The sequence below is a fragment of the Bos javanicus genome, chromosome 1 (assembly GCF_032452875.1).
Source record: "Bos javanicus breed banteng chromosome 1, ARS-OSU_banteng_1.0, whole genome shotgun sequence".
In the NCBI taxonomy this organism is placed as follows: domain Eukaryota; kingdom Metazoa; phylum Chordata; class Mammalia; order Artiodactyla; family Bovidae; genus Bos; species Bos javanicus.
In genome coordinates this window covers 145451232-145468109 of record NC_083868.1, presented here as the reverse complement: position 1 = coordinate 145468109, position 16878 = coordinate 145451232, and the positions used below count along the sequence as shown (strand labels likewise).

The window sequence follows — 16878 nt, the reverse complement described above, 5'->3', positions numbered from 1 at the left end:
TCTATGGACCTGAGTCTGAGTGAACTCCGGGAGTTGGTGATGGACAGGGAGGCCTGGCGTGCTGCGATTCATGGGGTCGCAAAGAGTCGGACACGACTGAGCGACTGAACTGAACTGAACTATTGATTTTAACTTACTGCTTTGTGGGAGAGAGCTGTCTCTCTGATTCCAGCTTTTGAGAGATGGTGAGTCTGTGCTCCATGTGTCATGGAGCGTTGTAAGCGTTCTTGTGGGTCCGGCAGCTGTGCTGGGGAGTGCTCAGGGCACACTGGTTAACTCGGCTCAGGCGGGACCGTCAGAATCTCTTCCTTCTTGTCTACATGGCCTTCGAGTTCAGGCTCTGCTGCAGTGACTGTCAGATTCCCCTAATGGTTTGTTAATTTTTTCCTTTACATGTGTCTGAAGCTGTGTTTTAGGTGCATACAAATTTAAATTGCTTTCTTTGAGTGAACTGAACAGTTTATCAATAAGTAATGAGTAAGTGATTTGCCTTAAAGTCTGTTTTTCTCCCTACTGATAATAATAATAGTATATTGCTTCTTTGGGTTAGTATTTTCCTATATTTTTCCTATCTTTTTTTTTTAATTTGTCTAGGTCCTTCTTCTTTAAGTGTTCCCTTTGAAATAAAACTGAAAACTTTTTTGGTTTTGTTTGCTTGTTTATTTTTTAAAAATCTGACAGACCTTGTTTTTTAACTGGAAAGTTTCTCTTACTTTGGTCACCGTAGATGTATAGTAATTTCTGCTGTCTTATGTTAATTGCCCTGATTGTCCACGGTTTCTTTTCTCTTTCCCTTTCTGCTGTGTTGATTAATGATATTTTCCGGTCACCCATGTCCCCCCACCCCACACTGTTAATGAAGTTACCAAAGTGAACGCTTTTCTGTTAGCCACCATTCTGGAACTGTAACACATACATCTGCAGTCCTAATTCAGCATCTTTGCCTCCTCCTGAATACTACAGTGGCCCCAGGATCTTTTCATCCCTTCGGCCACATCCTAAATCTTAGCTGTGCTCTTGGGGTCCATTTAGTTCTGTATGTTAATCCCAGCAATTAGCATTGATTTTGATTTTACAAAGTGTGTTTTCATTGACCCAGATGTTTACGTTTTAATGGACAAAAATATCAATGTTTTCTTTCTGATCTGTGCCTCTTTTAAAAGGAAAAAATGGCAGATTTCTTCGCTCACCATTCTTTCTTGTGTTCATAGCTTTCTTTCTGCGGTCATTTTCCTTTTCCTGAAGGGTGCCCCTTAGGAGGTTATAGCTGTTTGTCTGAAAAACACCTGCCCTCGGTGATCCTCTGATGGTTATTTCATCACCCCTGTGGCCCCTGCATTGCTCCTCTGCGATATTCTTTCTCCCTCCATCTTCAGAAGATATGCTTTGGTCTCTGGTGTCATGTGGCTTTGTTTGGACACGTCTAAGAAGGATTTGGGTTGATCTTGTTTGAGATTTGTTGGGATTGCTGAATGTGAGGACTGTTTGTTACTGATTCTGAGAAATTCTCTGCGATCATCTCTTAGAGTCTTCCCTCCCTCCCGCCTATCCTCTCTTCCTGGGGCTCTGACTGGATCCGGGTTCTTTCTTCTCAGTCTTCTGTGCACACAAGTCATCCAGGGTCTTGTGAAAATCCAGGTTCTGATTCTGGGAGGGGCGGGCTGAGAGCCCTGCCACTGAAAAGAAGCTCAGCTCAGCCAGAGAAGGTGTGCAACATGGAGGAGGGGTGGGGAGGGGGGTTAACCTGCCCTGTTAGCTGCTCTGCAGCAGGTGAGGCTGAGGGTGCTTCCCCGCCACCAAAAAGAGCCAGAGGTGTGGGCATCAGCGGGGCAGCCATGCAGGTCCCTCTCAGCAGGGCTCTCCCTGGGAGACTGGGGGGACACCGAGGAGGCAGGCGGGGAAGGTGCTCCGTCTTAGCTGCATCCACTGTGAGGGGGGGTCCCAGGGACCACCGTCTGCACAGGACCCACTGGTGTCCTCCACTCACTGTAACACACGTGTTTCCATTTCCCGCCTGCTCACTCGCTAAGCAATGACCTGGCCAACACAGCACCCACCCTCCCCCCAGGCACTCAGCACCTCTGCTGAGACCCAGCATCACGGGGACCCCCAGCTCTGCTGCTCCTGGACCCCAGCTCTGGAGCTCTCTCCATGAAGCTCCACGTCCTCCCTGTGAGCCCCGGGGGACGGTGTCCACCCAGGACCCTGTTGGTCCAGCCCAACTTCTGGTCTCAATCCTGCTTGCTTCCAAGCCCCTTTAAGGAGGGGATGCCGAGCAAGGGAGTGACTTGGGAACTCTGAAGACTAGAAATAAGATCCTCACGTGTGGGGTGCTTGAGGGTGACTCACTTCTCCCAGCGGAAAACAGTTCCTTCCTGGTATAATCAGCATGGGGACAGGAAGAGCAGAGGTGGGAGCGAGCAGTGACGATGCTCTGCGTCTGCTCCCGCATCCTGGGTCCCGCATCCTGGGTCGTGGCTGCTGGGGTCCTCCCGTGTGTCTGAAACCACGTCAGGCCCCTCGAGCAGGACCCGTGGGGGAGTGGGCAGGTGTCCTGGAGCACTGCTGCTGCCAGCTGTAATCTAGGCCACCGGCTGTGACCGAGGCCACCAGCCATGACCCAGGCCAGCCACCCAGCGGTCCCTGGCCTCTCTGAATGCCTAAGAGCTGTGAGTCCCGGGAGGATTCTGGTGAAACAAGGCCTGAGCCTGGCGAGGACCTGGAGGAAGACTGCTGAGGGTGGGGCCCTGATTCTCAAGTCGGGTAAACCAGAAAGCAGGAAGAACTGTACATGCTTTAATTCTACATGAAGAAACACTCAGCTCCAGGAAATGTATTTCCTCGTGGTCTATGCCTGATTCAGGAAGATGACTGTGTCAGTCACTGGGGTTGAAATGTTTAAATGGTGTATTCAGTTATCTTGTAAAATAAATTAGTACTGTCTATAATTATCATATTTGTGTTCTAAGAAAAGTGAAAGTGAAGTCGCTCAATCATGTCTTCACTTTTCGCGGCCCCGTGGACTGTAGCCTACCGGGCTCCTCCATCCATGGGATTTTCCAGGCAAGAATACTGGAGTGGGTTGCCATTGCCTTCTCCAGGAGATCTTCCCAACCCAGGGTTTGAATCTGGGTGTCCCAAATTTTAGGCAGACGCTTTACCGTTTGAGCCACCAGGGAAGTCCTCTCTAAGAAATGAAGCTTTAAAAAAAATCCTACTGAATATTAAACTCAGATGAAACTGCCTTCCTGGCCATCATCACTTGTTACCCTTTGTTTGGAACAGACTGTCAGTGACAGTTCGAGCTGTCACCTCTCTGCTCTGCAGGAGAAGTGTTTTATCAGAGTCTTGCTCTCTTTCCAACAGCTGCTCCATGGCACATGCAGGTCTGGGGGATGCGGGGGCCCTCACAGAAGCCCTCAAGGCAACTATGTAACAGCAGCTATACATTAGATTAAAAATTTTTTAAAAAATCTGAAACTACCCATTTTTAAGAGATACTGAGAACATTACATGAAAGAGCAAAACAACAGACTGATATAAAAACCAATCCACCAAACCAGTTGCCGTCCCTGGAGCTCGCTCGGCGCCTGTGCCCCCAGGTTTCGGTGGCCTGTGTGCGAGGCCTCAGAAGGGAGCACAGGCCCCGCTCAGCGCGGCACGTCTGAGCCTCGGATCCGGGTCTGAGCTGCACGGGGGTAAACTGGCCTCTCTGACCCAGGTCGCTGTGTGCTGAGTTCTGACCCAGGTCGCTGTGTGCTGAGTTCTGACCCAGGTCGCTGTGTGCTGAGTTCTGACCCAGGTTGCTGTGTGCTGAGTTCTGCATGTGCTTTTGTACAGACGCTCTTCCAAAGGCAAGAGACTGCCAGCCATGGGGATCAAAGGCTGTGCCACCCCAGAAGCTGGCTTCCACTCTGACCTCTGCCACCCCTGCGGGTGCTCTATCGGGGTTCATGGACACCCCCCCAGCACTACGAGCACTCACTCTGCATGGAGACGCACCCTCCCCCACCCCAGTCTCTAGCACCCCGCCTTCCCTGGGTCACAGCCAGTGATGGTCAGTGGGACGAGGGCAGGCAGCCCCACGTGGCGCAGGGGCGGTCCCCCAGCCCTGCGTCCATCAGCTTCTCTGCCATCTGACTTGTTGCTTATGAGGGTTTCTTTTCTACTCAATAGCAATTTCCTGCAATGAGTGCACAGACACGTACTCAGCGTCAGTTAATCCTTACTCACCCCCACCCCCCCACCCTGCTCTGCATCTTAGGCGACTGGCTCTGAACCTGCCAATTCAAAACAGTGAGGATCTGCAGAAGACTGGCGGGCATCACGGTCCCCCGTGCCCCTATGCCTGGACAAACCCCCACCCCCGCCCCCGGCTCTCACAAAGCAGCACGTGGACGCATCCTCCCAGCACAGAGGACACATCTCAGGCGGGATCTCTCTCGCTGCAGCTGAGGCAGTGGCACATGAGCCCGTTCCCTCCCCTCCTCCCCGCAGCCCACCGCCGGGGACCAGCGGGGAAGACTGCACTGCCCGGCACATCGACAGCCCTGTGGCCCCAAGGTTCTGCCTGCATGGCTCTCAGGGTGCCCAGCCCTCCAGCAGCAGTGCCACACTCAGACTGGAACGCAGTCCGGAGCAGCCCTGGGTGTGGAACGTGTCATAACACTAGAACAGAGCCTTGTCTGCTCTATGGGCTTCTGATGGCCGGGATCTCATGGGTGCAGGGACTTTGCTCCAACTGGGGGCTGAAAGGGAGCACACAGCTTCACCAAAGTTTCCCACGCCCATCCAAGGTGTCCCAGCACACCTGTTGATGGCACGTCACCTGCCTGGACAGGTACACACAGGGCCTGAGCTGTCCCTGCCCACCAGGGTGGGTGCCAGGGACATGCAGCCCGGGGCCACCGCACGAGGGCCCGGGTGTGGAGGAACAGCCGGGCTGCAGCCACGCTCAGAACAATTTGACACCAGGCCAAGTCCTCCACAGGGGAGAATTAGTGCTAAGAGGTTAAAGGTTACTCAGGGCCATATGGATACGACACAGGTCAGGAACACGGAGAACGTATTAATATTATTGTGTAATATTAATATTAGTAGCAACTGACAGCAGCATGCAGGTAGGAGGAAGTGGTGACGAGAGGAGGTGAAGGGGCAGAGTGAAAACTCACATCTGGGTGGGGGATGGCGTACTGTCCCTGGATCGTGTAGGCCTGGAGAGAGAGAGACACCATCAGCTCGCGAAGCAGCGGCCACACGTCCCCTCACCGCATGCCCTCACAGAACGAGGGCCTCCTGGGGCGGGCTCCCCTGCCAGCAGGCGCTGGCTCTCTGGTTAAGGCTTTCCCCTTCACATAGGACAGGCGATCCCTCCCTCTGGAGGCTGGGGGCGGGGGTCCCGTGTCCCTTGTGGCTGGACCTACAACCAGACGTGCGATGGGATGGGGGCAGGGTTGGAGGGACCAGGTGGGACGCGGCCGGCTCTCACCCCATTGTTTCTCAATAGGAAATAGCTACGCGCCATCCAGTCGACCCCTGCTGGGGACTGATGGTTATTAACACTGGAGAGTTTAATCAGCCATCAGACTACACACTTTCAGGAAATAACTTATCCCAAGAAAACCAAACAACGAAACAGAAAACTCTAAAAGGTGACTCAAACCCCACTTTGCAAATGTCAGATTAAGAAATGCGCCCAAATCAGCCGCAGGTTGGCAAGCGTCTTCCGGCCCCAGGGGACCGGGCGCAGCACACGCTTGGTGGTATGGCCCCAGGGGAGTCTCGTTGGGCTGCATCATGTCACTCGCCTTCAAGACGGTGACACAGAGCAGCCACAGCAAGTGTGTGGGACCCGCAGCCTCCCCCACACCCAGCCCCCTGCCCCACAGTCCCTCAGCGAAGATTCTTCCAGAAACTCATGGCCAATCAACAAACAAACCACACAGAGCCGAGAGAGAGTGAAGACAAAGGGTTTCACCGGGACTTGGGATGTGGGAGCGTGTTGCAGAGCCACATTCGCCGGCTGGTGAGGTGGGTGTGGAGCCCTGTCGGGTGAGGCCTGGCGCCTCACAGTGAAGGAAAGCAGCCTGACCAGAGACGGCGAGCACGCGGCAGCCTGTGCGCGCCTGGGGCCGAGGGACCTTTATGCCCATCTGCAGGTGTTGTATAGATGCCACTAGGCACAGTGCCACCGTGTCTCTGGGTAAGACAGGCCCTGGAGGGGCGCTGCCCACGTGCTCCGATTTGCAGTTCTTCACCCCAGACGCTCAGTTTCTGACACCTTTTTCTCACTCAGCTGTCAGGGTTGCTAGTGCTATTTGAAGTGCACAGCCACCCACCATCCTCTCAGAACAGAGGTGGAGACGAGCCCAGGCAGTAGGTTCTGTCTGGGCAGACTCTGGGGTCTGAACCTACTGGGGAGGCAGGAGCCGCCTTTCTGCAGCAGGCACCCAGCCAGTACTTCCCCGGGAAGGTCGGGCTGAGAGGCTCTGAAGCCGGGCATGCAGCGTTTCCCGCACTCAGGTGAGGGGGCCAGGGCCTGGAACACGGGCTCCTCCACCCAGCTGCCTGAGATGCTGACGACCAAGACCAGTCACTCACTGGCCACTCGTGGTGTCCCCAGAGCACAGGGGCCGGGTTAAGGCCCTGCCCTCCCACAGGGGTAGTGACCTTGCTGCCCTGCCTGGGGGTGGGCGATGGCCAGGAGGCTGCCCGGGCTCCAGCTCTTGTTAATCCGCCTCCCTTCTGGGTAAAGCCCATGCTTCACCACCAGGGATCGTCACAGGCTTGCCTGCACGCACGTTGGGACCGAGGCCTGGCAGGTAACTAACCTGCCTGCTCACCTGGATGCAGGCGAGGAGAGGAGCTCTGAACAGGGCTGGCCCGCTGTGGCCGCCCTGAGGCACGGGCCGTGGGAACTCCTGCCTCCCTGGGGGAAGCACCCCAAAGGCGGCTGCAGGAGCAGGGTCCCCGCTGTTGCCACACATGGGTTAGGGACAGGGGAGAGGTGAGGGATGGGGGTGGGGGAAGGGTGGGGGGGTGGGGTGGGAGGCTGGGGACAGGACCGGGCCATCTGATGCGGCTCCTTCACAGAGCAGGGCAGGGCCGCACGGGAAGACACAGACGGCCTGCATTTGCCTCTTTTCCTTCTCAGCCCCTCCCCCGCCCTGGGCACCCAGGACCTCCGTCTTCACTCTCCCTGAGCGAACACACAGCACCGCCGCCGGACGCAGAGCTCCCCTTGCACTACTGGGCTGCGTGTGCAAAGTCCTTGACCAAGGCTGCGGTGACCCTGCCGTGGCGGCCGGCACTCAAGGGCAGGAGATATGGCACGGCCCCTCTGTGGGCCCCACTAGGCCAACCACTGGCTGAAGACAGAAACCGCCACGACCCCCTCTTGGTGGGAGAGAAGGGTGAGGGGCTCTTGCCCAAACCCCCTTTGTGCAGTGTGGCTGTGCCCAGCCTCCTGGGCCTGCGGCCAGTGTGGGGAAGGGGAAGGGGAAGGGGAAGGGGGAGAGTGCGGACCATCTGAGTAACCGGGAGGCCCAGCCGGGCTGCCTTCATCCTCCTCTTGTTCCTCATGTGCTACTGGGAGGGACATGTGTGTGAGAACGCGTGTCTCAGGGGGAAATGGGCCAGTTTTTACAGTCGTAGTCATCTCAACCCTGAGTCCTAAGACCCCTGGCAATACCCCCGGCCCTTCTTCCCTCTGAGCTTCCTAAAAGCACCAGGAAACAAGACTGGGCAGTGCTGCCCCACTGCACAGACCAGGGTCGTCCTGAGCCCCTTCCATCTGGGGACGCTGCCTGGCAGCCTCACGCGGGCCCGCGTTCAGCCCCAGCCGGGCCGAGGGTGGGGGAGCTCTGCGTCCAGTGCGGGTGGGGAGACGTGCACGTGAGAAGGGAGAAAACCTGAGTGCACTAACGGGCAGCGGCGGGGGCTGCAGTAAAAGGCTGAGGTTGGCAGTGGAGGCCGCGAGCGGGTCGGCTCTTACCTGACCACCTGCAAAAATGACAGGGGTGGAGGCGGGCTTTGGGCGGTAGGGAATGGTGGCACCTTTCGGTGGGGACTAGGAAAAGGGACAGGAGAGGGAGACAGAGTGTTAGAGTGGCCTTGCAGCCTGACAGTCGTGAGGCCTCCTTCTGAGCCCCGCCCGCTGTGCCTCCCAGCCCTCCCCAGCCCCCCGGTCCTCCAGGAGCCACCACCCTAGATACAGCCCGCAGCAGGAGGCAGCGGGCGAGGCGGGAGGAGTGGCCCTGCCTGCACGCAACCCTCCCCTGGCGCTGAGCTCGGAGGGTTCGCCTCTGCCTTCAGTCCTCGGGAAGAGCCCTGGGACTCTGGGCCCAGGGTAGAGTTCCACTTGGCCTGGGCTGATGTTCAATTGGCCTCATCTCAGCAAAGTTAGAAACATCCAACCTCACTATTGACAAAAGAGTCATCATTTAATACACCTCAGAGTCCAAATGAAATAGTCCACAGCTGTGATGAGATCTGCTACAATTTCCTTCCACTATTCTGTGTCCAAAAGTTTAGGATTCGTGTCTTGGGGTGCACGATATTCTCAGGTACCAGGAGTATGCCAGGTCTGACGAAGTCAGCCTCACCCATGGGTCAGAAGCAATCATGCCCACTGCCAGCCGCTGCCCAGGCAACTGTCTTCCCTGGGAGCAGAGTCCACGGGGTTGGGCCTGGCTGTTGTTGGAGTCCCAAGTCAGCTGCACCACCAGCTCGGGGCAGGGCTAGGGGACCAGAGCAGCCTGTCCCTGCAGGGAGCTCCTGAGGCCACTGCCCACCCAGGCCCAGTCCATGCCTCCACCAGGCAGTGTGACTTCAGAGTACTCCCACCTGGGGCACACGCGGGGATGAGGGGACTGCAGACTGGCTGGTGGCTTCAACTCTGCAGCCCAGGCCACACCATGTGACCTTGAATACATTGTGTAACCCTGGCCTGCTACTGCAACCTTGAACACAGTATGACCTCGAATTGCTGTATGACCTTGAACACAGTGGTGTGACCTTGTTTGTGCTGTGTGACCTTGAACACACTGTGACCTTGGACACACTGTGACCTTGAACATGCACAACCTTGGTTATACTGTGTGACCTTGAATATGCTATGTGACCTTGGATGTACTGTGTGATCTTGAATACATTGTGTGACCTTGGAAGTCCATGTGACCTTGAACGCATTTTATGATCTTGGCTGTGCTATGTGACCTTGGACACACCGTATGGCCTTGGATGTGCTGTGTGACCTTAACTGTGCTCTGTGACCCTGATTATGCTGTTTGACCTTGGATGTACTATGTGATCTTGAATACACTGTGTGACCTTGGCTGTGCTGTGTGACCTTGTGTGATGCAGAGAGGCTGCTCCAAGGACCTGTGTTTGGATACAGGAGGGCTCCTGCCTCTCCATCTCTGGCTCGCCTTGGTTGTGACCAGGCGCCGCTCAGTGGGCTCTCTGCAGTCTCAGGGCGCCTCATGGTCACCAGGCCGGAAGCATGACTACACTGAAGGGCCACTTCCACTGTGGTGCAGGCGGAGGACTCCGTCCACTGCTGCCCCAGCTCCGTCCCAGAGGTGGGGGTGCACTCTGTGCTGCTCAGCCTTGGCCATCACCCTTGCTCCGTGGTGCCCTCTGGCCCCACCAACAGCACCACCCACACTGCACCAGCCCTGATGTCTAGCTCCCATCCCCTCTGACTTCTGGTGGAGGGAGGCCTTCTGAGTACACCTCCCTGGGGGCCCTGACACTCATGTTCTCCACCTAACTTGCCGCACCTTGAGCAGCCCCGCCCTCCTTCAGTGGGTATTTCTCAGGTGGAGGCCCCACCCAAGAGCTCAAAACTCCATACACTCTTCATTTAACACCAGGCCAGGGGCCTCTGGGTGTGAGAATGCTCCTTCCCCAGTAAGCAGCCGCTCCTGGGAGCCCCGTGACACCAATGACAGGAGGCCTTGTTCCCCCAACCTCCACAAGGACCCATCACACGCGCCTGTGTGTTTCAGTCTGCCTCTCACGGCCCCAGGGGCACGAGCAACTACAGCCTACGGGTCAGGCTCTTCTGTGGGGCCACGCCTGACCATGAACACGGCATAGGCAAGGCCACGTGTGAGGGGTCCTGAGGAGACCGTGTGTCCTGCTCAGAACTCATCATCCTAGGGTGGCTCACATCTCTGCCCTGCACCCCCACATGGCACCTGCCACCCACTAGGCTGGCATGGACTTCCTCACTTCCTGGGGTGTCTGCCACACTAGGGGTGCCAGGCCCTGCAGGCCACCTGCCCTCTTGGCCACTCGTGGTCCCAGCACCAGGGCTGAGGAAGACACTGTTCATAACCAGGACCAGTGTGGGGGATGCTGCAGAAAAAAACATTCAGGAAAATCTTTTTGACTTCCCAATATCACACTTCAGGAAAATAAAACCAATACCAACTTTTTTTGAAGAAGTCGGACATGGTGCTTTAGCACCAGGTCAACTACAGAAGAGGGAGAGTCCCTGCTGCCCCAAGGCTAGCATCTGAGCAGGACTGCAGTCAGCCAGGGTGGACCCACCATGGCTTCATTGTGGGGGAGGAGGGCCTGATAGCCAGGCAACCAGCACAGCTAGTAAAACCTTCCCTTAGAGGCATGATGACTTCATTTTAGCTTAACAAAGACCAGCAACTGTTTAAACAGCAAGATGTTTAGTTCATCTTGTAGCAGTTTGCATATTGACTGAAACTTAAATCTTGGGATTTTCCTCAAAATTTTAAGAGAGGTTCCTTCCTGCTCAGCTGTACCTTCCTTGCTTCTCCTTTGGTTAATCCTTTTCTTCACTCCTTTCTGTCTTCACAATTTGGGCATTTTCCTGTGCTTTGCATAAGCATAGCATGCTGTACCTCAGCGGTGTCTCTGGTGCCCGCACATAGTCCAGCCAGGGGGTCCTGGCGGGGCCACTCCACTCCACCTGCATCTCCAGCCCTGATGTGCCTCCAGGGCACATCTGCACCAGGGCACACCTGTCTCCAGGGCACACCTGACTCCAGTACACATGTCTCCATTCCACACCTGCCAACAGTGTACACCTATCTCCAGTTCACGTTGCCACCAGTGCACGTCTGTCTTCAGTGCACGTCTGTCTCATGTACAAACCTGCCACCGATGTACACCTGATTCCATACACACCTGTCTTCAGTGCTCACCTGCCCCCAGTGCGCAGCTGTTTCCAGCACAAAACTGCCTCCAGTACATAGCTGCCTCTAGGCCACACCTGTTTCTAGTGCACCTACCTCCAGGGCACACATGCCACCACTGCACACCTGCCTTCTCTGCACACTTGCCACCAGTGCACATCTGCCTCGAGTGCACACCTGCATCCAGTGTACACCTGCCGCAGGTAAACACCTGTCCCTAGTGCACACCTGACTCCAGTGCACACCTGACTCCAGTGCACACCTACTTCAGTGCATACCTGCATGCAGTGCAGACCTGTCTCCAACACACCAGCTGCCAAGGCACACCTGCCCCCATGCACAGCTGCCTCCAGTACACACCTGTCTCCATGCACAGCTACCTCCAGTGCACACCTGATTTCCATGCACACCTGCTTTCCACACACTCCTGCCTCCAGTGCACAGTTGACTCCCATGCACACCTGGGCCCAGTGCACAGCTGTCTCCAGTGCACACTTGTCTTTAGCACAGACCTGTCTTCAGGACACATGTGCACCATTTTTAAGGCCTGCCCCTTTGCGTGGACTCTTCATTCAACTCCATAGATTTTGGCAGGGCCTGTGCCCCCACCACGTTCTCTCCCCAAATCCCCAGTGAAGATGAGATCTCACCCTGAGGTTGCGGAGCTGGCAGCCCTCCCACAGTGCCCACACACTGCACAGCTCTCACTCAAGTTGCCGTGAGCCTGGGTCAGGGGCATGGGCCCATTCCTGAGGCCCAGTCCAGGCAACGCTGACCAAATGAATCCTCAGGGCACCCAAGACCTCCAGCACTCAGAAAACAGGGCCAGGTGTAGTGAGGGGCAGGCGGGCGAGGAGCCCAGACTTGCAGACAGACTGTACCTCCAGCATGACCACACAGATCTGCTTGACACACTGGATGATGGCGTCCGGGGTCCCCGAGATGGTCACTGCCCGCTCTGTGGAGTTGGGCAGCATGTCCCCGGCCACCTGGACCTGGGCACCTGTGGACTGGAGAGACTGGATGTTGGATGGGGCCCTGCTGAGGTGGGCGGCATGCACTGGAACAACACGTCCTGACTGCCCTCGGGATGCCCACAAGGCACTGCCTCAGGTCACCCCTCCACACCCACGGCATGCTCCGTCTGGAGCACCCGTGGGCAGCCACATCCGTCTGGCTCAGCCCACTCCTGCCAGCATGGACCTGGGTAGGAAGGTTGATGCTGGGCGGAGGGAGGGGCATCTCAGCAGACAGGTTTTTTCCCCACATATGTGGAATTATTCCTCTGTGTGGAGTTTGAGGTCCCAAAGATAGACTCCAGTCTTGGGGCCTGAACTGTATGGCCGTCTTTCCTGGAAGGAGTCAGGCTGGGGGCTTCTTTCCCTTGAGAGAGGAAGGCTTTCCTTGGGAGACGAACATGTGCGTGTGGGGTCACACCTCAGGCGACACCTCCACCCCAGTGGGTGGCTCAGCGTTCTCCCAGGCACCTCCCTGGGGGGCAGAGCCCATGTGCTGGGGCCCCGTCCTAGGAGTCAGGCCTGGCGCCTGTGCCTGACACCCACATCGGGGGTCCCCTGACCTCTCTGCTTTGTGCTCATCCCTCCCTTGTTCCCAGCTCCGTGCTGCAGGGTCAGCAGGGAGGGGGCCGGTGCTCTGCCCAGGGGTGTCCTGACTCGCCCGGCTCGCGGCCCTGGGGTGGAGGAGGAGGGCTGTTACCTCCCTGATCTCTTTGATCTTGGAGCCGCCTTTGCCAATCAGGGACCCGCACTGGCTAGCGGGGACCACCAGCCTCAGCGTCACCGGAGGCTTGCTGGTGGCCGGACTGTTGCTCATGGAGTTGATGATGTCCTGGGGAGGGAGAGGCACGCACACCACTGTGAGAGCCCAGACAGGCTCACCGTGGACTGGGGGAGGGGGCGGGCTGGGCTGGTTGCAGGGCCTGTGAGGCTGGGCCAGGCTCAGGTGACGAGGACAGGGAGGCTGGAGAACACCAGGAGACCCCCAGACAGGCCTGTCCCAGCGTCACAGTGCTGCTGTGGGGTGGGGCATGGGCCCCCAGGGTGCCCAGACTCAGGGTCTGACCTCTGACCTTCAGGCCTTGTGGGGCAGACAGGGGCCTGGACAGAGGGTGATACATTTGACAGAAAGATGGACTCCCCATCTTGGTCGTCCTCTCAGTAAAGACATCACATAACTCTAAGCAATTTCAAAAACATCAGAAACACATAAACATCTTGAGGTGTAACTCACTGGCAGATGGACACAGAAGCGCACAGGCACATAACGTGTGCTGGTTCCCACGCCTGGGCTCCCTGTGCCCACATCTGAGCCAAGCTGCCCACCTCAGGGGTCCGCTGCTGCGGACAGGGCTGAGGCCCCATGCTGCTGCCTCATTGCCAGGTGCCAGGCCTTCCCTGAGGGCTTGTGGTCTGGGGTCCAGGCCCGAGGAAACCCTCGGTGAGGGAGGTGAGCCTTGGGGAGGAGGGGCGCTGGCGTGTTAGCAGGTGGACTGGTGGGGAGGTCCCGGGGGAGGCAGAGAAGCCGAGAGGTCCCCTCGCCCAGAGCAGGGGGCCCCAGGCACCCCTTACCTCTTCAAACTTGTAGGCAATCATGGCAAAGGCCTTGAAGATGGCGTCCGTGGGGCCCGTGATGGTCACAATTCTCTCTGGGCAGTTTCCCTCTGAGATGTTGATTCTTGCCCCGCTCTGGGAGGAAGGTGAGCAAACCTCAGAAATTGGATTCAACCTACTGGGCTGGCAGCGGGCTGGGTCCTTGGGCCTACTGACCACCAGAGATGCCCACAGGTTGCGGAACCCAAACCTCAGCACTGATGACCAGTCCTATCCTAATGAGCGGGCTGTGACCTGGCTGTGACCCAGGAGGGTGCCTGAACCACCAGTGTGCACACTGGGGGCTCCCCACGGTCACCCCTCACTCTCGTCCCTGGTGTATGGGGCTCCTGATGGGTCCAGGCCTTGTGGGGCTGGATGCAGAGCTGCTAGGAGGCCCGGCCTCCACCCTCCCGCCCGCCCATGAATGGTGCTGGGCTCAGGGGGCCCACTCACCTCCTCACGCATCTTCTTCACGGTCTCTCCTTTCTGGAACAGAGGTTCAAACAAGGGAGGGGGTCACTTAGGCTTCTGCCACAGGCCCAGGAGGCCAGACACCCCAGCAGTCAAAGCCGGACTCGGTGCCTGACACAGGTGACCCCCCAGCCCTCCCTTCCCCCTTTTCCAGGGCCCAGGCCGCAGGCTGGGTGGGCCTGGCCCTGCGGACCTGATGTACCTCCACACCTGACCTGGGGACCTGCTCCACCCGGCAGGTCTGCACCCTCCTCCATCTTCACCACAGGCAAAGTGGGGACTAGGCCCATGGGCAACCCCTCAAAAAAGAGCGGCTTGTGAAAAAGAGCCTGACTCTGAGCTCTGGGGGTGCCTCCACCGTTCAGGGACCATGTGCGACCAGGGAGCCTTAAATGGCCACAGGACTCGGGGAGGGGGTCCTGGCCTACCTGCCCACAAGCATGGGCTTCCACACCAGTGCTTGCTCTCCCTGGGGGCATTTCTGTGTGAACGGACTCACTACACAGGCTGAAGGCGGGATACTGCTCCCAGGAATGACATGAGGACTTGTATGGGTCAAACTTGGGGAGAAAGACTGGCGGCCAGAGCCCTGGGGGATGGGGTGGCCTCAGGGGAGGGCTCCCGGTGCCCGCAGGGCCAGAGAACAGGAGGTTCTGGGACAGCCTCAGGGGTGCAGCCTGAAGGCAGTGGGCAGGATTCCCGAGGGACCCTCTCTGCACGTGTGGCACACAGGTGCGCACCCACCCTTAGCACGGGCACTCTGGGCCTCACTTCCCCCTAAGACCCCAAGAGAGGCAGAGTTCACTCAATAATTACCTTTCCGATAATGCTGCCAACTTCCTGTAGGAAAGGAAGCACAGAGAGGTGATGTCAGAGAGCAGAGGGAGCAGGCCGCCTGTGGCAGGCGCGGGAGACGGCCCATCGGCCGGGACTCGAGCGGCAGGGGAGGCCGGCGGCCAGGAGGGGGCAGGCGGTGGGCTGCCCTGCCTCTGACAGACAGACAAAGAGAATGGCGACTGCCTTCTCGACAGACATTGGCAGGTGTTACTTGTGCACTTAGGCCTCAAGGGAGCCTGCAAGAAACAGGTGAAGGTAAAATCTCCCTCCATGACCTTGCGATGTAAAAATTTAGTGATATTACTATTTGACCTTTTTTAAAAAGGTAGCATTTGCAAAGGCCTTCCCAGGTGGCTCAGTGGTAAAAAAATAAAATAAAAACCCGCCGGCCAATGCAGGAGATGCAAGAGATGAGGGTTCAAACCCTGGATTGGGAAGATCCCCTGGAGAAGGAAATGGCTAGCCACTCCATTGGCCTGGAGAATTCTTGCTTGGAGAATCCCATGGACAGAGCAGCCTGGTGGACTATCATCTATGGGTCGCAAAGAGTCAAATGCAATTGAGCGACTGAACATGCGCACGCGCGTGCAGACACACACACAGAGAACATTGAAAGATGTCTGAACACGCTGCCCTAATTTTAAAGCCTGGGGCCCATGATGGTTTAGATATGCTCATGGCCAGGATTGCCCATCATGGCACCTCCTTACCCAGGACAAACCCTCAGGCCCTGCTGGGCAGCCCCATCCAAGGTTAGCTTCAGGGAGCAGCTTCCACAATTAAACTCATCTTCCTTGTTCCAGCGAAGCCCTCAGCAATGACAGTGTCCTGGGGCAGACTCTGGGAGGGTCTGTGCTGTGCGGCCACGGTGGGGGCTGTGTGCAGCGGGGGCGCCCAGGTGCTGGGTTGGGGCTCCCTTGGTGGTTGGGGTACCTCACCTCCCAGGGCAAGGTTGGGTGCTCGCTGTGCCAGCTGCTGCTGGAAGTGGGATGTGTAACTGACCTCAGACTGCCCTCTGTGGTACACACCCAGCGTCCGACAACCTTAACCAAATGTCAGCCCACCCCGGGAGTGGGCAGGTGGTCACCCTTCCTTCATCACAGAAAGGGGGGTGCCAGGTGTGAGCTCCAGCTTCCAGAGAGCTAGGGAGAGCAGGGCCTCGGGCATGAGGCCAGCCTCTGTGGCCCCAGGTTCCTCCTGCTGCCCACATGGACGGACCACAGAGCCAGGACGCATCTGTGTGGCTGGACTGGAGTTGGGGGTGTGAGCTCAGGGGCCCGGCACAGAGATAAACATGGAATGCAGTAGTGTATAAATGTGCACAGACACACACGCATATACACAAACACACCTTCCCCAGCCCTGCCTGGGATCCACAGAAGCCTGAGAGCCATGAACACCCCCGTGCGCCCATACCTGGGCTTCTAAGGCCACCCCAACAGCCTCACTTAGGGGAGTCGGGGTCTCTTGGCCAGTTCCAGAAGCAGCAGGAAAGTGGGATGAGCGATAGCGGTGTTCTACGCCAGAGGGGGTGCTGTCAGAACGGTGCGACCCCCATGGCCAAGTCACGGGCAACAAGAGCATCAGCGCCAGTGATGGCAGGACAGGGACGGTGGGGTGACAGGGGCAAACAGGAGCCCCACGTCCAGGAGCTGCAAGTGAAGCGAGCGGGCACACTGGCGGCCACGCAGCACCTGACCAGCCGCCAGCAAGGACCCCTGATGACCATGGAGGGGGCAGGGAGGTGCCCACAGGCACCCCCACCAAGTGACGCCCTGAAA

At 57.4% G+C, this 16878-nt stretch overlaps 1 protein-coding gene across 18 annotated transcripts in view; it reads right to left on the bottom strand.

Annotated features, from left to right (window-relative positions):
• PCBP3 (poly(rC) binding protein 3) overlaps positions 1-16878 on the bottom strand; it is a 230473-nt gene that overhangs the window by 10080 nt on the left and 203515 nt on the right. For 10 of the 18 annotated variants that reach the window (XM_061423816.1, XM_061423792.1, XM_061423783.1 and 7 more), the window contains 7 exons: positions 15077-15100; positions 14243-14275; positions 13766-13882; positions 12894-13025; positions 12059-12187; positions 7925-8068; positions 5172-5213 (listed from right to left, as the gene is read on the bottom strand). In XM_061423816.1, coding sequence (XP_061279800.1) covers positions 5172-5213; positions 7925-8068; positions 12059-12187; positions 12894-13025; positions 13766-13882; positions 14243-14275; positions 15077-15100 — 621 coding nt within the window. The remainder of the gene's footprint in view (positions 1-5171; positions 5214-7924; positions 8069-12058; positions 12188-12893; positions 13026-13765; positions 13883-14242; positions 14276-15076; positions 15101-16878) is intronic. The other 8 variants (XM_061423866.1, XM_061423838.1, XM_061423822.1 and 5 more) reach the window with 2 other exon arrangements.